Here is a 22,376-nt window from a genome sequence, read left to right as displayed (position 1 = left end):
CCCCCCTCCCCAGAATGGCCTCCAACTCAGGCCCAGCAGTACCTGCACATCCCCCGTTTCCCAGCCCCTGGAGCAGGCCGAGCACTGCCCTGGCAACGGCCGACCCCCTGACCATACTGCTGCCTCCCTGAGGCTGCCGGAGAGGCCTGGGGCCGGGAGGCCCACTCGAGGGTCCAGTGGAGGCTCACCGCCCCCTCCTGCCCTGTGGGGCAGCTCTGCAGCCCTCTCCCTCGGCCCACCATTACGACTGGGCTTCAGGCAACTTGAGGCTGGGCTCGGCCCGCCCTGGCCCGGTGGCCTTGTGCTGCCGTGGGTGCCGGTCTGGGCACAGCAGGCTCGTGGCCTCGCAGCCCAGGTTCTGGTAGTGAGGGGTGCTGCCGGCCGGCCGGCGGCAAACAGAGGCGAAGCTGAAGCCGAAGGGGCCGAGGCAGCAGGCCGGGCAGGCCAGGACCTCCTCCTGCTCTGCCAAGCCGGCGCTGGGGGCGCTCAGGGCCAGCGCTGCCCCCACGTGTTCTGGCTGCACCCCGTCCACAGTGGGGGGCACGCTCAGCTCAGACAGCCCCCCGCCCCAGCTGTGGGGCTTGCTGTTATTGTTCAAGAGGAGCCCGTTCGGGGGCCACAGCTGGACACCGGACGTGGCCGTGCTGATGAAGGTGCCGTTGGCCACAGAAGGGGCTGGCCGTGGCTCAGGGCTGTCCAAGCTGCAGTCTGTGAGCTCCTGAGGTGGTGGGGCGGGGGCAGGCTCGAGACGGCTGCAGTCGAGCGCCAGGAGGCAGTTGCTGTGGGGCTGCAGCTGCTCCCGGCGAGGCAGCTCTGGGGAGGCGGGCAGTGAGCGGCACTTGCGCCCGCGGGAGACGGGCTCCGAGAAGTCACACTGAGCCTCCACCGCAGGCTCCGGCGTGATGGGCGTGCCCGGTGGGAAGGGCGAGGGAGGCGGGAGGTCAAAAGTCAAGGATATCAAGGACTTGCTGGGCGTGTCAAAGAGCTTGATCCGGCCCCCCTGGAGGTCCTGGCGGTGAGAGAAGGGATTGACCCGCTGAGGAGTGTCCTGGGCACGGGGCAAGCGGGGCGATCCGGGAGGGAACATGTCCGACTGGCTGCGGGAGAGGCACTGGTCCGGTGGCAAAAGGTGCTGGGCGGGCAGGCCAGAGAGCGGCTGCGGGGTGGCGGGCTCCTTGGCTGCAGCTTTGCCTGGGGACAGAGGAAGGGGTGTGAGGGGCCCGTGCGGAACCAGACCGCGAAACATCTCGTGTGGCCTCAGCCCAGCAGGACAAGCCAGGGCCACGCTCTGTCCACACACCTGGGGCTTGAAGGAGAGTGGGGACAGGGGCTGATCTCCAGGAAGCTCCTGACCTAAATAGACCGCCCCCCCCCATTCCCCGCTTGGCTCAGTGGACCACAGTGAAGACTCGGCCTGCAGTGCAGACCCTGTCCCTCCCACGCACTACAGCGGACTCCTCGCTGAGGAGGGAAGCGGTACCGTTCAGCGCCGCCTCAGGGCTCCCGGGGGCACTGGGCCCGTCGCTCTGGAGGGCAGGGTCCCCCGCCTTGCGCTGCTCCTCCAGGACGGCTTCCAGGCGCTGCGTGATCTCCAGGAAGGAGGGCCGGGAGGTGGGCTCCATCTGGAGGGAAGGAGAAGAGAGGGCGACCTGAGTGGTGGCCGCAGGCCCGCGTTTGTCCCCGGGGGCCGCAGAAGAGACAGAAGCCCTTGGGGGCAAAGGAGGGAGCCCCACACCGGCTTCCCACTTGGCCTGGGGCCACTCTGGAGTGCCTCTGGGGGGTAAGGGGGAGATTGCCTGCCTGATCTCTGTCTCCTGGAAGTACCACGGCCGGGCGGGGGGGGGGTTCAAGGAAGGAGAGCAGCTGCCGGGCAGCCCTGCTGGACCCCCTCTGGATGGGGGGGGGGGTAAATCACTGAGCAGCAGGCCCCCAGCAAGGACACCGCTCAAGACAGGCAGCGAAAGGAGCTCTGGGGAGCCAGAAGATGGTGAAAGGAAGATCCTAGTGTGAGGGAGCTGCATAAAAGGCTTTGGACCCCTGGGCTGGTACGGAGGGGGTACAGCTCCTCTGTGAGCACACACATCTCTGGCGGCAAAGCAAGCACACGCCCCCTCCAAAGCAGGGGGGGCACACTTACGCTGCAGCAGTGGAAAGCCAACTGGAGGAAAGGCGCCGGGCAGTCGACTCCTACCAGGGTGCAGAAGGCGGCCACGTCCAGTCCAAAGTCCTGCAGCAGACAAGGGAGCCAGGCCGGGGGGGGGGGGGGAAGAGAGAGAGAAGTGAAGGGTCTGCTGGGGCTGGAGACCACAAGATGCATGCAGGTGCAGGGCAGGCCCTGGTCCCCTGCCACTACAGGACGCAGCAATGGCTTCAGTCCTATATGGCTTTAAAAGTAGATGGCACACATTTGAGTGGGGGGGGGGGACACGCCTATCAATCATTATTATCGATTTTGCCTCATTTATAGCCCACCTTTCTCACTGAGGCTCAAGGTGGATTGTACAGTATAAGTGGGACAGGTCACCCAATAAACACTGTAATGGAGTTTGGGATTGTAGACATCTGAAACAGACCTGAAATGAAGCAGACGCTCCCATGACGCTGCCGCCTACCGAATCAGACCCTCAGTTCCTCTAAGTCTACTCAGACTAGCAGCAGCTCTCCAGGGTCTCAGGTGGAGAAAGGGCTTCCACATCACTTACAACTTGTTGCTTTTAACTGGAGATGCTGCCAGGGATTGAACTAGGGACCTTCTGCATGCCAAGCAGAGGCTCTTCCACACCGAGCCCTTCCATCCGGCAAGCATTGAAAGAGGACTAGAGTTTCACAATTAGAAACCAATGTAAACAAAAAAGCCACTTAAGGCCTGACCTATTGTAAAGCAGTGAGTGGATCACAAAGGCAGAAGGCAATGCAATAAAAGCAAGGTGGCACCTACAATAACCTTGCAAAAGACAACAATCCCGTCCCCATCTAAAAGCACCCTCGTGAGCTGCTCAGTTGTACTACAGTTCCAATCCCTTGATAATCACGTCCTTCTGATGTGTGGGACCTTCCTGGACATCTTCAGGCACGGCGTGAGCCACAGCAGAGGACACCGGGGCCATTGCCACTCTTACCACTTTGCAGGAATCATAGAAGCATAGAGTTGGAAGGGACCACCAGGGTCATCTAGTCTAACCCCCTGCACAATGCAGGAAACTCACAACTACCTCCCGCGCACACCTCCAGCGACCCCTACTCTATGCCCAGAAGATGGCCAAAGTTCCCTCCCTCTCATGATCTGCCTAAGGTCATAGAATCAGCATTGCTGACAGGTGACCATCTGCTTAAAAACCTCCAGGGAAGGAGAGCCCACCACCTCCCGAGGAAGTCTGTTCCACTGAGGATCCACTCTAACTGTTAGGAAGTTCTTCCTAATGTTTAGATGGAAACTCTTTTGATTTAATTTCAACCCGTTGGTTCTGGTCCGACCTTCTGGGGCAACAGAAAACAACTCGGCACCATCCTCTATATGACAGCCCTTCAAGTACTTGAAGATGGTTATCATATCCCCTCTTGGTCTTCTCCTCTCCAGGCTAAACATATCCAGCTCCTTCAACCTTTCCTCATAGGACTTGGTCTCCAGACCCCTCACCATCTTTGCTGCCCTCCCCTGGACCCGTTCCAGCTTGTCTACATCTTTCTTAAATTGCGGTGCCCAAAACTGAACACAATACTCTTTTGGGAAATTAAGGCAATCTTTTAGAAACTGTCTGCCAGTAAGCCAAATAAAGCCAAGCCCAGTAACTCCCAGGCTGCACACCAGAGCCAGGCATGCCCCCACCCCCGCACCCCCCACGGCCATCTCTGCTATGCACGATGTGGCCACAAGGTGGCGCCCCTTTCTCAGCAGAAGGGGGTTTAATGGTTGCTGCGGAGCTTTTCCGGCGGGCAGCCCTGGCGCGTGCCCTTCTCTGCCTGCCAGCACCTCACCCTGGCATGGAAAAGCTCTTCACATCGAGGCCCAAATATGCTTCCCCCCTCTTCTTTATTTTGTAACAGCTGGTGAAGAGTTCTGGGCAACTCAGAAGCTGACACACTTCTACATATCAGTGGGTGAGCCCTCCTGGTAAACGGTGTTGCATGGATTGGGTTTGTAGGTTAAGGGAGACCCTGGAAGGAGCAGCTTCCTTCTGTGCCCCCCCCCCCGCAATCTCCTGCTGGGGAGGCCCCACCCAGACCAGCCCACAGCCATGAGACCCTCATCCCTGCCCTGCACCCAAGGCCCCCACTGGCCGGTTGTCCACTGTTGTCCTCCACAGTGAAAACCATTCTGTGCTGGGGTGGGGTGGGGTTGCTTGCAGCCAGCTGCTGCCACATGGACCGTTCCTTTGCAGCCCAGAGGAAGGGGCACCAAACAAAGGGCCCTTCGCCCCACAGGACCTTCCTTGAGCTTAGTAACGGCAGGGCTCTGCCAAAGCCTCTGTTCATGATAGAAAGGAGGAGGTTAGAGAGGCCTTTGCCTCTATGGAGGCTGTGGGGGAAAGCAGCTGAGCTGCCGTGGGTTTCTTTAGACATTTAGGCCCCACTTTCCCCCCAAACAGAAACACAAAGAGGCCGGCAACATGATTCTCCCCTCCTCTATTCTATCCTCACAACAAACCTGTGAGGTAGGTTATGCTGAGAGAGAGAACGACTGGCCCAAGGCAGAACAGTGCGCTTCTGTGGCCAAGAAGGGATTCAAATCCGGGTCCTCCCAGATCCTAGCCTAACACGCTGTCACATCATCGTGGGTGTGTGTGTGTGGGGGTAAGGTGTGAGGGATCTTTGGGGGCTGGATTTGGCCTGTGGGCAGAAGCCTCAGCTGGTATAGAACACAAGGACCAGCTTTGGATGGGGGGGGGTCCCCAGGTGGCCCAGCCCGTGCGACAATATCTCTGCTGGCCCCCACTCCATAGAATCATACAGATGGAAGGGACCACCAGGGCCATCAAGTCCAGCCCCCTGCACAATGCAGAAAACTCACAACTACCCCCCAATGACCCCTACTCCATGCCTAGAAGATGGCCAAGGTGCCCTCCCTCTCATCATCTGCCTAAGGTCACAGAATCAGCATTGCTGACAGATGACCATCTAGCCTCTGCTTCAAAACCTCCAGGGAAGGGAGCACTCCAAGGGGGCTTCCCTCAACACAAGCATCATCTTCTCCAGCACTCCAAAGCAGCCCCTCCCTTATGGACTGCCAAGAACCCCCTCCTCAAGCTGCAGCCCTCCCCACAAGACCAGCTGCACACTCACTGGGGACAGAAGCAAGCAGTGCGGGGGGGGGGCATGGTCACTGCAGCAACTGCTGACCCCTCCCCCCCCACAGCCCGACTTCTGATTATCAAGCCAAGTACCAATGGGGGGGGCAGGGGAGGGGATTCCACCCAAGGTCCCGTTCACACAGTACAAAGCCTTTGGATCAGAGCCACGCCTCAACTCCATGCCCAGCCACGTAAGGGCTGAAGACGTTCCCATGGTGGAACTCCTCAGCCATGGGTCCCTTACATGAACTTTGCAACATGCGGCTCAAACCCATAATTTTAAAAAAATCCTGGCTGGTCTTTCCGGTGTGCATTGTCAACTCCCCCAAGAAGGGCCAGCTTGAAACCGGAGCCAAGTATTCCCGAAGCCGCCTCTGCATGCCTGCCAAGCGCTGTGTGGGGCACGGGCAAACACCGGCCACGCCAGGGAAGCCACCGGGAGGCCAGGAACAGCTCGAGTCACATCTCTCTATACCTGTTGAGGGGCGGGGGGGGGGGGCTTGAGGTTCACATGGGAGCACGTCATCCCTCTGAGAGCCCAGGCGGAAGCAGCACCTCTACCAGCCCCCCACGCCCCAGATCTCTGGGCAGTGGCGGCCAAAGAAGGCTCATTCAAGACAGCTGGTGGATGGGGGGGGGCAGGGAAAGTTCTGCCTCTCCCAGTTCTTTTCCGCTCCGCACGGCCAGGCAAGCTTCTCCTCATGCTTGGCCTCTGGAGCAAGCTCACCCCATCCTGCCTCCAGGGTGACCAACATAGTTTCCTTGTTTTATCTTCACAGCAACCCTGCGAGGAGGTCCGTGAGGGTGAGTTTCCTGAACCCAGATATCTCAGGTGAGAGATTGACACGGGCTCTGGGAAGCACCAAGAGGCTTCTGGGTCTGCCACCAGTCACTCCAGAAACACCGGTGCTCTCCGCCCTGCCTTAATGACGCCCTACGTGCTAACGTATTATTAAAATGTCACCGGCCTGCACCCACGAGGCCACAACCCAGCACCAAGCCAGTGCTCCGCTGGGTGAGCCGACGGCAGCTGCCGCAAAAACCAACAAGCCACAACCCCCTTTGGAGGACTCGTGCGCAGGGCCCTCCCCTCAGCCACCAGCCAAACCCCAGGTCTCTCCCCACATGAAACACAGGAAAAATCTCCCTGGGGAGGCGGGAGGGCTCGCTTGACCATTCCACAGAATTTCATACCATCCAAAGGGCTCTCCTGCCTTACCAACTTTTGGAAGTGGTGTGAGCAGGTTAACAAGCATGTGGATCAGGGTGACCCACCAGGCATTATCTACTGCAGGGGTGGGGAACATCAGGCCCGGGGGCGTTTAAAGCCCTCGAAATCATTTGGTCTGGCCCTTCGTGGGTCCTGGCAGATCTCTAGCTCAGAAGGATCTAAGAGTGGTGATCCGCCCCCTCCCGCAGACAGGAAGAGCCTCTATTCAAGGCAGATGTGAGTTTGTTTTGCCAAGAAACGGAACCTTTCCCCACCCCCTTGCAGAACAGCCCTTAGCTATGGAGCTGCTAGGACCGCCCAAGAAACTGTGTTAACCCTTTCCCATCTGGGCCATGGAGAAACGCATTCCCTCTGTACTACAAGAGGGCTGGGGGTGGAAGTGGCGACAATGGAGGAGTTAAAGGGGGCAGGGCCAGAATGAGTGCGGGGGGGGGGGAGTTCTTAGCCAGTGTGTCCTCATTTCATCCCTGCAGGTGGAGGTAGCAGGAGCCGGCTGTAGAATCCGGCCCCGACCATACAGAGCAGGAGCAACTCTGGTGTGTGGCTGGATGGCTATGTTCGGCTGGTGCAACAGACCATCCTGTGCCACCAGGTGGGTGAGTGCGCCACTGGTTGGATGCCTACCTGCTTGCCCGTGCCAGGGGGGTCATCTGGGGCAGCTGCCTACTTGGGGCTTGGTTGGCTAATTTTTAAGTTGATAATTTTGTATGGCCCACGAATGCTGTTATAAATATCCAAATGGCCCTTGGCAGGAAAAAGGTTCCCCACCCCTGATCTACTGGGACTTCTGAAAGGATTAGAGCAGGTCCCTCACCAAAGACTCCCGAGTAAGCTTAGCAGTCATGGGATGAGAGGACCGGTTCTCTTATAGGTTATTGGGACTGGTGCTACTTAACTTGTTCATCAGTGATCTGGAACTGAGGGTGAGCAGCGTAATGGCCAAGTTTGCAGACGATATCAAATTATTCAGGATGGTGAGAACCAAGGATGATAGTGAAGAGCTACGTGAGGGTCTCTCTCAATTGAGTGGGTGGGCAATCACCTGGCAAATGAGGTTCATTGTGGGCAAATGTAAGGTGATACACATTGGGACAAAAAAATCCAAACTTCAAGTACAGGCTACCAGGATCTGAACTTACTGGGATTGAGAGGGAAAGAGACCCAGGGGTCGTAGCAGACAGCTCAGTGGAAGGGCCCAGCTCAGTGAGCGGCAGCAGAGAAAAAGGCAAACTCAATGTTGGGGATTGTTAGGAAAGGGTTGAAAATAAAACCACCAATATTGTTGTGCATTCTGAGCAGTGTAGTATTTCACAGTGTGTAACACAAGTCATGGAAGGGACCACCAGAGTCATCTACTCCAACCCCCTGCACAATGCAGGAAATTCACAACTTCCTCCCCCCTCCACACCCCTAGTGACTAGAAGATGGCCAAGATGCCCTCCCTCTCATCATCTGCCTAAGGTCACAGAATCAGCATTGCTGACAGATGGCCATCCAACCTCTTCTTAAAAACCTCCAGGGAAGGAGAGCTACCACCTCCCAAGGAAGCCTGTTCCATTGAGGAACCGCTCTAACTGTTAGAAGTCAGGGGCACCCAATGAAATTGCTGGCAAATTGTTTCAGTACAGGCAAAAGGAAATACTTCTTTACTCAAAGAGTAACTAAATTGTGGAGTTCTCCGCACATCAAGGTAGCTCTGGCCAGGAGGACAGGCTGGTTTAAAGGAAGATTAGACAGATCCATGGAGGAGGAGCGGCCCATCAGAGCCTACAAGCCGTGGTGACTAAAAGGAACCTCCTCATTCAGGGACAGGAAATCTCTGGATCCCAGTGCCGGGAGGCAGCATCAGTCAGCCTCCGTGACCTGTTTGTTTGGCCCTCTGGGGCAACCACTTGGCTGCTGTGGCAGACGCTGGACTAGGCGGACCCTCACTGTCGGGTTCTTGTGTTAATTTCCCTCGACTGGGGAGAAGTCAAGTGAAGCTTCCGCTGTACAAAGTGCTTTACAATTCTGTCTTTGCATCTCCCCACCCTTTTTTTTTGTATCCCACTTTAATTTAAAATCAATAAAAAATATTTATGAAAAAAAACAATTCTGTCTTTAATTCTCACAGCAGAGCACTGTAGTGTGCACAGAAAGGGGCTTACAACTTGCTGTTGACAATTTACTCCACTGATGACAGGGCAGGGGAGGGACCGTGGCTCAGTGGTAGAGCCTCTGCTTGGCATACAGAAGGTCCCAGGTACAATCCCCAGCATCTCCAGTTGAAAGGATCCAGTAGTAGGGGATGTGAAAGACCTCAGCCTGAGACCCTGGGCAGCCGCTGCCAGTCCGAGTAGGCAATATTGAACTTGATGGATCCTCAAGGGTCTGACTGACTATTAGGCAGCTTCATGTGTTCATGAGAATGAGCCACGTTTGCAGGAGATTCAGAACTCTGCATCAGGCAGGAGGGACCAGCTACTCAGAGCCCTGCTCTCTCTCCCCGCATTAGCTCATTCCACGCATGGATCCTCCAGCGGGACAAGACCAAGCACAACACACACACACATCTGTTTGGGTGAGTCATTCCGCAGGCTGGAGGAACCCACAACCAATCCAAGGTGACCACTCCTCTTGGGCACTCAGCCGTGGGGCCTCAACCATGCTGCTATGTAGCCTGGAGCTCCATCCACGTCAATATCTCTTAAGGCCTCTTCAGAATCTAGCCATGCATTTGAACATCCGGAACATCTACCTCTACCTGCCCAACAAGAACAGATCTGGTCTGATCTGTTCTGATCTGACAGCCAGCCCCAGGGCCCCCCAGGGCCTCTCGGCTCTCTCTTGACTCAACAGGCAAGAACCTCTTCCAGGTTCAGCAGTCAATCAAGTCTTCACATTCCCAGACAGGCAACGACCTCTCTGCTGGGTGAGCCACGTCCTCCGGAGTTCCCTGCAGGGACCGTCCCACAGGAGGGGAAGGAGTACCAATCACTCTCCCTCCTCTCCTGGCAAACGGTAATTAAGTGCCTGCCTAACTCTCCTGGGGAGGAAGGAGTAATTGGATGGCACTTCTCTACATTAGGATTGGATCTCTGGGGGCCAGCCTTTTCTGGGGGAGGGGGAGGGAGGAGCCATGCACACTCCCCCTTCCCCCACTCTGCCATCCTGAACAGCCTCCGGGCCGGGCACCAGATCTTGCCCTCCCCGGCTGCAGAGAAGCAAGAGGGGCTCACCAAGTTTCCTGGGCAAGCTCAGCGACGACCGAGTATGAACTGCCCAAAGGTGGCATCTTCAGGACAACAGAGCCATGAAGAACTTTTTCTTCCCTGTCCCCCGGGAGACTCCCTCACAAAGGCTCCATGCCTGGAAAGGGCTGCAGGGCCTGGGGGACTTTTGTTCAAGGCAACTCCATGGGGCTGGGTTCATGGGAGGGGGCGTCAGGACCCAGCCCAAGCCCACAGCACAGGCGGTTGCCTTACAAAGAGCAAGCAACACTGTGGGGCCAGCCAAGGCAGGGGGGCTGCCACCTGACCGCCAGGCACAGCCAGGGCCCCGGAAGAGGGTCTTACCTCTGTGCGGGGCAAGTAGTCTGGGTCAGCCGGCACCCGGGCAAGGATCTCACAGAGGATGATGCCGTACGCAAAGACATCCGCCTAGGCGGGGGGAAGAAGGAGGCTGTGAGCCAGGCCCCCCATGTGGAGAGCAGGACAGAGCCCACCCCTTGGCCTCCCTCCTCTGCAGCCCCAGCCTCCTGCCCCCCCCAGCAGAAGGTGCCATAGAGAGCCAGCCAGAGCAGAGAAAGTGGGAAAGCAGCTCTGCCCCCCCAGCCGCCCCTTCACGCTGACAAGTCAGGCCCAAATCTTGCCCCCATCACCCCAGAAAGCACCTCTGTCCACAACTAGGCTAGCACAACCACGGGGGAGGCACTCCCTGCCCCTCTTCCCCATTACCTTCTCATTGTATAGCTCCCCCCGCAGAACCTCGGGGGCCATCCAGTATGGGGATCCCACCACGGCCAGGGGCTCCTTTTCACCAGTCTCACTGGGGGAGAAAAAGAGACATTAGTGCGGAGCCCCCCTAGGTAGGGGCTGCCATGGGGGGAAGGCAAGATGGCTGGGGGCAGTCTGGAGGGAGACCTGCGCTTTACTTCGGAGGTTTGGGCTGCACGAAACCTTTGCCTTTAGCTTGAAAGAGATTTTCTGTCTCTTTGGAGAGAACAGGCAGGAAGGGGGAAATCAAGCCGCACCTAGCCAGGCTTTAGAAATGCTAACGGCCTCCCGGGCCAAAGACCATGAGATGGTCAGCTCACCCCGCAGGCTGGGGAGGTTTAAAATGCTAGGAAGTCTCTTCCTGGAGACTGGAAGAAAGGCTTCATGGCCCCGCAGGGGGGTGGGCAAACAGATAATAAAATCCCTTGTCACGTAGGGGGAAGGCCACTTTGGCTGATTCCACCTAGGAGGAAGGAACTCTTGCATCTGGGCTCCTACTGGTCGCCACTGCCCTGTGGAGGAGGACTGCAGGCCTGAACAGAGACTCCAAGGAAACAAGAAGCTTTAAAAACACTGTTAACGCCTAAGTTAAAGCACCTGCCTTAGAATAAGATCAGGTAGGGTATGTACTGATGAACGGCGCATTTTCACGTTTCCGAAAGAGGGAGAGGAAAATCCACCAAGGGTCGGGAAAGCCGGGAGAGGGGGGCACGTAGCCAGGCAGGGTCTCGGATGGCTGCTGGTGCCCAGACCCCTCGTGGGGCAAGAGGGAACAGGGCCTGCGGGTCAGTGGGGCTGTTCTGTCACAGTCAGGGTCTTCAAGACTCACCTGTAGGTTGGGATCTTCTCAGCCAGGCCAAAGTCGCCCACGACAGCCGTGTAGCCGTTGTCTTCACATTTCACCAGGCAGTTCTGGGAGGGGTGAGAAGGAGAATCCCACACCGTGAGCCCCCCACCCCAGCCACAGAGCAGCCTCCCCTGCCCAGGAGAGGCCCAGCAGCGGTGGCGGCGGCAGCAGGCAGGAAGGCAGGAGGAGGAAAGGGGGCACCGTTCCAAGCCGCTTTACCTTGGAGGTGAGGTCGCGGTGGAAGATGCCCTTGCTGTGGAGGTAGCGCAGGCCGCGGGCGATGTCTAGGGCCAGCTTGCCCCGCACGGGCCAGGGCAGAGGGACGGGGCTGTCCAGTAGCTGTTCCAGGTTGCCACCGTTGATGTACTAAAGGGAGACATGCCCAAAAGGAGACGTGTGGGCACAGCCCCCACCAGCAGCCCACCCCTCTTCCCTTCTCACCCCCAGAAGCCCCGCCAGTCCCCCAGCCCAGCCCAGCCGCAGCCCCCCCCCCACCAGAAGAGACCTGTTCCGGTCAGGGTTACCCGGAGGCCAAAAGCCCAGCCGCGGTTCTCACCTCGGTCAGCGCGTGCAGCTGGCCCTGGTGCACACAGACGCCCATGAACCTGGGGCAGAAGGAGCACAGAGGTCAGCACCCAAGCCCTGGGAGGGACCCCTCAGCAAAATGACCCCCAGCGCAGACTGCTCTAGCAGGGGCAGGTGACGTCACCCCTCTTGCCTTGCTGAGTTTGCAAGCTGGCTGAGAGTCCACAGGCACTTTTCAACTGTCAATGAACTCTGTCAATTAGAGCTACTCTCATCTTGGACAGTTAGTTGAAACAGTTACAGGAAAAAATTGGTTAATTGCTTTTTAATAGAGGTTAAGAGCTGAGACGGGCCTTTTTATCTTGCTGTATCAGATGTATCTCATATACACATGTTGACTGGCTTATTTGCACATATGCTGATCTCATATTTACTTATAACCAATCAGATATCTAGAGATCTTGACATGATTACACAGATCAGATTCAGAGAACTGGAGGGCTATGATAGTAGAAGTGGTTGGCACGAATATTTGTGGTATGATAAAGTCAAAACTCATGCATCATTTCAGCAACGTATGGTAAAATCATCCCTCTATAGGATATGGATTAGATATAAATATTTATTAGAAACAAAGACCCCGTTATGGATCTCATCACAAGAAATGTTAACATTACACCCATTAAGACCAGCTCAATTTATAACATATCAGGATCTTTTGAAATGGGAAGGTACAAAATGTTCACTAAAAGAATATGAAGAAGTTAAAGATTTATTATCTTGGTTCCAGTATCATCAAATAAACTCGGTCTTTTTAAAGGATGCGAAAACAGGATTTTTTAAAACTAAATCAACTTTACAGAAACTTTTGCTGGATACAAATGATCATCTTATTTCCAAGATGTATAAACTATTGTTAGAACTCTATTGTGAACAAGAACGAATAAAACCTACCATAATTGGTTGGGCACAAATGTTGGGCCATGATATAATGTTACAAAAGTGGGAAAGGCTTTGGACAAGAGACTTGAAACTTATATCTTCGCAGTTATTAAGAGAAAATGTATATAAAATGATGTATAAATGGTATCTAACACCAAAGAAATTAGCAAAATCATTTCCCTCAATGTCACCTAAATGTTGGAAATGTAATACAGAAGTAGGATCCTTTCACCATATGTGGTGGACTTGTGAAAAAGCCAAAAAATTATGGGAGATGATATATAATGAAATAAGGTTGATTCTTCAACAAAACATTTCTAAAACACCTGAAATGATGCTATTAAGTATGATACCAGATAATATTTTTACTCATCGAACTTTTTTGATATATGCCACCACGGCTGCACGTGTGATTTATGCAGCTAAATGGAAGACTGGAGAGATACTGGACAAGAAAGACTGGATAAATAAGATGCTGGAACTGACTAAGATGGCAAAACTTACAGCTTTAATAAATCAAAATGATAATGTACAATTTTGGGGGGAATGGGAGGAGTGGAGAATTTATTGTGAAAATCAATTTTTAATGGGACCATTTAAAGGATACTTTTGATCTAATCCCTGATCTATAGCCTACTAAATAAAATAATATTAATATATGTTATATAACAATGGGATTAGTTTCGCTAGCAAAATAAAAAATTTTAGCAAGAGGGTGAGGGGGAAGTCACCTTATCGTTGAATTGTAATATTATTTGTTTTTCTTTTTATCATTATTACTATTATCTTAGTATTGGATATTGTTTTATATGTTGGTATATTAAATGAAGAAAATAATGAAATTTTTTTTTAAAAAGATTCAGAGAACGATATGATTGACGTTTTTCTATAAATATGCACTCTTGTGACAAGCAAATCAGATTTCTCCGGCTGGAAGTCTCAAAAGAAGAACAGGTGAGATCTCCAGGTGAGATTGCTAGGGTAACTTGGGCCTTTTGATAATCCCTAAATGCAGTGAGACAAAAATCTGAAACCTGATTTGCTCTTTAAAATTATTACTTCACGTAATAATACTTCATGATTAAGCAATGCCAGGAACTTTGATAACTTTAGCATTTATCTTCACAGGAATTGTAGGGTTAACTTTTCCATGCCTGTATTTTTTCCTGTCTTGCTCAATAAAATTAATCTTTTCTTTTCTCAATAAAAGATAAGTTTCTGTAGGCATTCTGCCTGGTTTGCTGGTTAATAGTTCAGAGAATTGAACCATACCCCTTCTTCTTTTGTCTTATCAGAGTTAAAGATTGTAAATCACCTTTATCGATAAATCCTGGAGAACTCCGCTGCTAATCAGTTTTGCACAGGCAAAGCCTCAAAGTAGTTGAGTACCGATCATCTAGTAGGATGGGGGGGGGGGAATCTTTCATTACACCATGAAGGACTTTGCACTTGAGTCCTCTGCAGAGGGGCCCTCCCCAGATTGGGGGGGGAGGGTTGTGAAGGTTTTACACCATGGCAGGGGCTTTGGAGAGCAGCCCTGATGCTTCAGTGCTCAGCTTCTCATAGGTTGTTTGGCAGACTAGTTAGTGCTTTTCCGTATGCAATTTAGGCATACAATATACTTTGTTTAAACCCACAGTGCTGACTTGACACACAAATGATGTTGAAAAATGCATACATTCTACAGCACCGAGATGCATGAAAGGATCCATTTGCCCAAGGGAGAAATGAAATTTAATGGGGACTTGGGAGTCAAAACTGCAGGGATGAGAAATCTGAAATCCTCTTTAGGCAGAAAGAGCTCAGAAGAGGGGCATTTCCTGTCTCTTTACTTGGGTCAAATCTCCCCCCCTCCTCGTCACAGCAAGCTGTAAGCCCCCACTGCTCCAATACACACACACACACACACACACACACCAGCTCACCGGAGGATGTTCGGGTGCGAGAGGCGATTCATGAGCTGCACCTCACGCAGCATGTTGGCTCGGTTGCTCATCAGCTTGTTCATCTTCAGCACCATGATCTGTCCTGACTGGCGGTGGCGCACCTGTAGGGAAGGACAGTGGTGAGTCTGGAGGGCAGCAGCAGCATCTCTCTCTTTCCCCCCCACTCACCCCAGGCAGGCAGTGACAACCCACAAGAACACAGAACGGGGCCCAAGCTGCTTCATCCCACCTAGGGCAGGATCTTCCCCCAGGACAGGATGGCAGAAGTCATCCAGAGACTGGGGCTGAGTTGCCACCACTATGCAGACGGCACGCAGCTCAATCTCACACTTCCAGCTAATCCCAGGGAGACGGTGGACACCCTGAACTGGTACCTGGAGGCAGTTTTGGAGTGGATGCGGGCTAAGAAACTGAAGCTCAATCCCAACAAGACGGAGATGCTACTGGTGAGCAGACGGCCTGGCCCAGGAACTGGGATATTTCCTGTCCTGTTGCACTCCCCCTAAAGGAACAGGTTTGTAGCCTGGGGGTGCTGCTGGACCCAGGTCTCTGATTGGATGAACAGGTGGCAATGGTGGCCAGTGGCACCTTGCACCTGCTACAGCTGGTGACCTTGCCGGGCAGGAAACATGCCCTGGTAAAATCTAGATTAGATTACTGCAATGTGCTATATGTGGGACTCCCCTCAAAGACTGTCTGGCAGCTAGAGTGGATGCAGAATGCTGTGGCCAGAGAGTTGACTGGAGCAGGTCATAGGGACCATATCACTTCAGTCTTTTTTCCATCTACACTGGCCCCCAATTCACTTCTGGGCCCAATTCAAGGGGGCTAGCATTGACCTTTAAAGCCCTACATGGCTTACGGCCAGCACACCTTAAGGACTGCGTACTTCCACTCCAGTCATCTTTGGAGGCCCTGCTTTGGTCACCCCTGTCACCTGAGGCTAGATGTGGGGGGCAGCCCAAGACAGGGCCTTCTCAGTCGAGGCACCAAAATTTTGGAATTCCCTCCCCAGGGAGAATCGTCAGTCTCCCTCCATCGGGGTCTTTTGTTAGCAGGTTAAGACTTTTTTGTTTTGTCTGACAGACCCTTAATAACTGTCAGTAACCCTGTTCCCTAGTTTTGCTTTTATGTTAATTTATATATTTTTTCACTGAATTTTTAATACATACTTGATTTTAGAAGTTGTTTTATTGTTGGAAAGTTTTAATGTTCACTGCCATGGGAACCATATTTGGGTGGGAAAGCAGCATAGAACCGTTTTAAGCAACCCATTCCCGTCCCGCAATAATGCCTCAACGAATCCCGGCCCGTCAGACTCCTGACTCCCAGCCCCACTCCTGCATTTCCTGTCAATTCAGGCAACCAACCAGGATCTGGCCTGCGAGCCTTACGTCTGACATAACTGCCATAGGGTTTTCAAGGCAGACGAACGTCTCCCATCGCCTGCCTCTGCACAGTGACCCTAGACTCCCTTGGTGGTCTCCCATCCAAACACTAAGCAGGGCTGACCCAGCATGCGTCACTCACATCACCTACTGCCTGGTCCTTGTAACTGAAGATGCTGGGGACTGAACCAGGGACCTTCCGCATGACAAGCAGAGGCTCTGCCACTGAGCCACAGCACCACCTCTCCCTGAACCCTTCCCACCACTCAGATCTTGCCTGGTTGACAAAGGCTGTAGTGCACAGAGCCAGCGTTAGACCAACTACCAAATCTGGCCAAACCATGAAGAAGGATGGGTGGGGGAGAGTGCAAAGGAAACAGGAGAGGGCTGAAGAGAGGCAGGGGGCCCAGCCAGTGCCGGGGCCCAGCAGAACTGGCAGAAGCTGGAGCAGTCTTCTTTCCTACCTCCCCCACCCCACAAGTGGCCCAGAATTGATGCCCTCCTTGGCAGCATCTTGGGGACCCCGGTTGTGCCAGTGAGCATCAGGGGCTTGGGAGGAGAAGGCGGGTCCTGGACTACCAGGTGAAAAGACGGCCCTCAGAGATGCCGTCCACACTGCAGAAACAGATGCCAACTGGGCTTGAATGGACCTGGTCTGAAATGCCCATTCTTCACCCAGGCCAGGCTCTCTTTTGAGAGTGCCACAAATATGCTCACAATGCAAAATGAGCAGTTTTGCATCTGCAAAGATTTATGTCTCTTACAGCCCACCATTCTCACTGACACCGCTGGTGGATTACAAAATATATAAACAATTCAGTCAGGTAACACAGGACATCCAATAAACAATGCATTAGGACGGGGATTACAGAGTTAGACCGCAATGCCGGAAGAAAACTGTCTAAGGCACGATGTGTCACAATGCAGAGAGGGGATGACAGAGGTGGAAGGCAGTGAAGTAAAAAGCAAGATGCTCCAGACAAGACACACTGCAACGGCCAAAGTCTGAGTCTCTTATAAAAGTGTCCTCCTGAGTGGTTCCATTATGCTGCAGTTCTAATGCCCTGATAAAACTTCCCTCCCAAACAATTCTGTTTTATGAAATTTGCAGAATTATAGAATTGTGGGACCCTTCCAGATCTCCTCAGGCAAGGAGGGAGCCACAAGAAAGGAAGCCATTGCTGATCTTACCCATTTCCAGGGTGGCCCCGCAGAAGGCTCTGCTCATTCGGTGGAGCAGAGCAGGTGAGGTAGTCCTGCAGGTACCTGGGACCAAGGCCATGAAGGGCTTTTGAGCTGATAGCCAGTAGCTTGGATTGAACCCAGTAACTGATCAGTAACCGATAGCGTGACTGCAGAACTGGTGTGATGGAAATGCTCCACCCAACTTCTGATGATAACCGAGCTGTGGCAACAGCTTGAGTTTCTGGGTTTCCTTTAGGGGCATGCCCGTGCAAAACGCCAGGCAACAGTCGGCCTTCAAGGATGCAGTGGCCTGGATCCAGGTGGCCAGATCATCTGAGTCAAGGTAAGGGGCCACCTTGCGGGCCAGGCCAAGTGGGAAGGAAGCCTGTTTTGCAGTTGCATTAACTGGCTTCTCCAGCAGTAATGCTGGGTCCCAGTGCAGCTACAAAGCTCTCAGCTGAGTCAGCAAGGGACAGCTGAGCTCCACCAAAATAAGGGAACACAACGTCCCTCCAGACCTCAACTTGCCCCGACAACATCTCCTCCGTCTTGTTGGGATTCAGTTTCAACTTGTTCTCCATGAGCCATTCGACCACAGCACTCGGGCAGCGGCTTAAGGCCTCTGCAGCACAGCGGGGCCATTTGGGTAAGGAAATACAGAGCTGGGTGTCATCAGCATATTGATGACAGCCGAATCCCAAACCACACATGATTTCCACAAAAAGCTTTCCATCGGGCGAGAACACACGGGCTCTTGCAGTGTGGCTGTTAGCCTGGGGCCCAGAACCTCCACCCTTCAGCTGGGAAAAACCTTCTATATCAGGAGAGACAGAGAGATTCTCATCATCTGCTGGGAATCAGATGCAGTAGCTAAAAATGCAAATGAGATTTTGGGCTGCATCAACAGAAGTATAGTGTCCAGATCAACACGAAATGATGGTATCACTTTGCTCTGGTTAGACCTCACTCGGGAGGATTTAGTTCAGTTTTGGCCACTGCTGTTTAAGAAGGATGTAGACAAGCTGGAACGGGTCCAGGGGAGGGAAACCAAGATGGTGAGGGGGTCTGGAGACCAAGTCCTATGAGGAAAGGTTGAAGGATCTGGATATGTTTAGCCTGGAGAGGAGAAGACCGAGAGGGGATATGATAACCATCTTCAAGTACTTGAAGGGCTGTCATAGAGAGGATGGTGCCGAGTTGTGTTCTGTTGCCCCAGAAGGTCGGACCAGAACCAACGGGTTGAAATTAAATCAAAAGAGTTTCCATCTAAACATTAGGAAGAACTTTCTAACAGTTAGAGTGGTTCCAGTCAGGAGCTATAATGCAAAGTCTGACCAAATAATATCAGTCAGATTTCAGGGAAAGCCTATCAATATAAGCATCATTCAAGTTTATGCCCCAACTACAGATGCTGATGAGGAAGAAATTGAAAGTTTTTATGCCAGTGTTCAGGAAGAAATTGATCACACACCTAAACAAGATATGCTGATAATCATAGGTGATTGGAACGCAAAAGTAGGAAACAAAGCAGAATCAAATGTTGTTGGCAGATTTGGGCTAGGAGCACGGAATGAAGCAGGAGAACGCCTCGTAGAATTCTGTGAAGACAACAATCTGTTCATTGCAAACACATGTTTCAGGCAACCAAATAGACGATTGTATACATGGACATCACCAGACGGCCAGTATAGAAATCAAATAGATTATATAATTGGAAGCAGAAGATGGAGAAGCTCCATTCTCTCGGCCAAAACAAGACCAGGAGCCGACTGCGGTACCAATCATGAATTGTTAATATCGAAAATCAAGATAAAGCTTAAGAAAAACCCCAAAACATTCATAGCACCAAAATACAATCTAAGCAATATTTCGGAAGAGTTTAAAGACCATGTAAGGAACAGATTTGCATTACTGAGTTCAAGTGAATGTAAACCTGAAGAACTATGGGTGGTAACTAGAGATATTATCAAGGAATAATGTGCAAAGACTATTCCTGTAGCCAAAAGAAAAGAAAAACCTTGATGGATGTCTGAGGAGACTCTTAAAATTGCCAGAGATAGACGAGAAGCAAAAGTAGAAGGTGATAGAAATAGAATCAAAAGTGCAACGTTCCAGCGACTCGCACGTAGAGACAAAGAGACCTATTATAATAACCAGTGTAAAGAAATAGAAGAGAACAACAAAAAAAGGAAGAACAAGAGATCTGTTCCACAAGATCCAAGAAATCAAAGGGAAATTTAAAGCACGGTTAGGCATGCTGAAAGATCAGCATGGAAATACATGAACTGAACAGGACAAAATAATGAAAAGGTGGGAACAATACACTGAAGAACTATACAGAAGAGATGAAAGGATAAAAGATTCTTTCCAAGAAGAATCTTTTGAAGAAGAACCTACAGTTTTAGAAAGTGAAGTGAAAGCTGCATTGAGAGCAATCGGGAGAAACAAATCGCCAGGAGCAGATGGGATATCAATAGAGCTATTCCAAGCCACAGAAACCGAGTCCATCAAAATCTTGACAAGAATATGCCAACAGATATGGAAAACAAAACAATGGCCCACAGACTGGAAATGATCCATTTACATTCCAATTCCCAAGAAAGGAGACATCAAAGATTGCAGCAACTATCGGACCATCGCATTAATTTCTCATGCAAGTAAAGTGATGCTCAAAATCTTACAGCAAAGGCTGTTACCATATATGGAACGAGAAATGCCTGATGTTCAAGCTGGTTTCAGAAAAGGAAAAGGCACTAGAAATCATATTGCAAATATACGCTGGTTACTGGCCCATATGAGAGAATTTCAGAAGAAAATCAGCTTGTGTTTCATAGATTACAGCAAAGCTTTTGACTGTGTGGATCATGAAAAGCTATGGCTGGTTTTAAAGGAAATGGGTGTGCCACAACATCTGATCGTTTTGATGCGCAACCTGTACTCTGGACAAGAGGCCTCAGTTAGAACAGAATATGGAGAAACGGAATGGTTTCCAATTGGCAAAGGTGTCAGACAAGGATGTATTTTATCTCCCTATCTCTTCAATCTATATGCAGAACATATAATTAGGAAAGCTGGATTAGATTTAGATGAAGGTGGAGTGAAAATTGGAGGGAGGAACATTAATAATTTGAGATATGCTGATGACACTACGTTATTGGCAGAAAATGGTGAAGATTTGAAATGACTGCTGAAAGTTAAAAGAGAAATTGCCTAAGCGGGACTACAGCTGAACATCAAGAAAACAAAAGTAATGACTACAGGAGAATTACACAACTTTAAGGTTGACAATGAGGAAATTGAAATTGTTCAAGACTTTCTATTCCTTGGCTCCACCATCAACCAAAAGGGAGACTGCAGCCAAGAAATCAGAAGGAGATTGAGACTGGGAAGGGCAGCCATGAAGGAGCTAGAAAAGATTTTGAAGTGTAAGGATGTGTCACTGGCCACCAAGACTAGATTAATTCATGCCATCGTATTCCCTATGGATGGGTGTGAAAGCTGGACAGTGAAGAAAGCTGACAGGAAGAAAGTAGATTCCTTTGAAATGTGGTGTTGGAGGAGAGTGTTACGGATACCGTGGACGGCCAAAAAAACAAATCAGTGGGTTATAGATCAAATCAAGCCTGAACTGACCCTACAAGCTAAAATGACTAAACTGAGGCTGTCGTATTTTGGTCACGTCATGAGACGACAAGTGGCTAACCACTGCTTCTCACTTGGACTGCTTCTTTGGCATTCCTACAGTTGACAGGATGCTGAGTGCTAAGCGACCCCTAGAGTGGTGTTGGGGGTGACTCTGTACTGAAGCAGGATGTGTAGAGAAAGCTCTGTTCCCATGGAACAGGAAGATATTGGGGTGGAGATTCCGAAAGCTGGTCTGTGACATCAGCTTTGGCCACATGGACTTGCCTTATACTGAATCAGAACATCAGTCCATCAAGGTCAGTATTGTCTACGCAGACTGACAGCTGCTCTCCACGGTCTCCAACAGAGAAAGGTCTTTCACATCACCTCCTACCTGATCCTTTCTCATTGGAGTTGCCGAGGATTGAACCTGGGACTTCTGCATGCCAAGCAGAGGCTCTGCCACTGAGCCACAGCCCCTCTCAAAATAATCCCCTTTGACATTGAAGTAGCATTGCTCTCACATGGGACTCACTCTCCTGCTGGGGTGTTCCAAACAGCTTTTCTTCCTCAGCCTCCGGAACACACCTGAAGCTACTGTCTACTGATCCAGACCCTTGGGGGCCATCAAAGTCAGTACTGACTACTCAGACTGGCAGCAGCTCCCCAGGGTCTCAGGCAGAGAAAGTTCTTTTACATCCCCTATCTTTTAACTAGAGATGCGGGGATTGAACCTGGGACCTTCTGTATGCCAAGCAGAAGCTCTGCCACTGAGCCACGGCCCCTCCTCTCATCTCTGGCTAACTTTGGACTGCTTCATGGCTTCTTTGGGATGGACTGGACAGAGAGCGCTGGGGGATTCCTAGCTGTCCTGGGCCGCTCTCTGCTTGGGCAGGGTGTTCAGCGAGGCTTCTGCCCCTGTGCAGCTGGGAGCCGGAAGAGACTGGGATGGGGGGTCTTGAACGCTGGATGGTGAGGCGTGGCTGGGCCGCCTGCTCTTCCAGACTTTTCCCCATTCCAAGGAAGGCTGTTGCCAGGGCGCCGACTGCCTCTGCTTCTTCACCAGTGTTATGTAACACCAGATCAGCGAGGAAGAAAACCTCACTGCTGAAAGAGGAGAAAACCGATCTGGCCTGCGTTACCAAGGCCTGGGTGGAAGAAAATGATGGAGGACCTCTATTTCGGTTACCTCTGCCAAATTATGCAGTCCTTCATCAAACCAGCCCCAAAAGACTGGAGGGGGGATCTATCATCCTTTGTGACTCTTTTCCCTTCCACAGATTCCCCTTACAAGCTATTGCCAGCATTGATTTGACTCCTTACATTAGCTTCCCCCAGGGCAAGTGGTCTCCCTTGGCAAGGGTCATCTTGGGTTTGGCATTAGAGACACCAGGATGGATCACTCGGCATGATTTCAACATCCACG

The 22,376-nt window shown here is 51.9% G+C and overlaps 1 protein-coding gene across 1 annotated transcript in view; it reads right to left on the bottom strand.

The window, feature by feature from the left end:
• Positions 1-241: 241 nt before the first annotated feature.
• Positions 242-22,376, bottom strand: part of TESK1 (testis associated actin remodelling kinase 1) — a 42,824-nt gene continuing 20,689 nt past the window's right edge. Inside the window, exons 2-10 of the mRNA XM_056848451.1 lie at positions 14,733-14,854; positions 11,897-11,945; positions 11,560-11,706; positions 11,323-11,405; positions 10,455-10,545; positions 10,074-10,157; positions 2,138-2,227; positions 1,481-1,622; positions 242-1,191 (exon numbers count right to left, since the gene is read on the bottom strand). Of these exons, the coding sequence (XP_056704429.1) occupies positions 242-1,191; positions 1,481-1,622; positions 2,138-2,227; positions 10,074-10,157; positions 10,455-10,545; positions 11,323-11,405; positions 11,560-11,706; positions 11,897-11,945; positions 14,733-14,827 (1,731 nt within the window). The 5' untranslated portion in view covers positions 14,828-14,854. The remainder of the gene's footprint in view (positions 1,192-1,480; positions 1,623-2,137; positions 2,228-10,073; positions 10,158-10,454; positions 10,546-11,322; positions 11,406-11,559; positions 11,707-11,896; positions 11,946-14,732; positions 14,855-22,376) is intronic.

Source organism: Euleptes europaea, chromosome 4, assembly GCF_029931775.1.
Source record: "Euleptes europaea isolate rEulEur1 chromosome 4, rEulEur1.hap1, whole genome shotgun sequence".
Classification (NCBI taxonomy): Eukaryota; Metazoa; Chordata; class Lepidosauria; order Squamata; family Sphaerodactylidae; genus Euleptes; species Euleptes europaea.
This window is presented reverse-complemented; position numbering and strand designations above follow the sequence as displayed.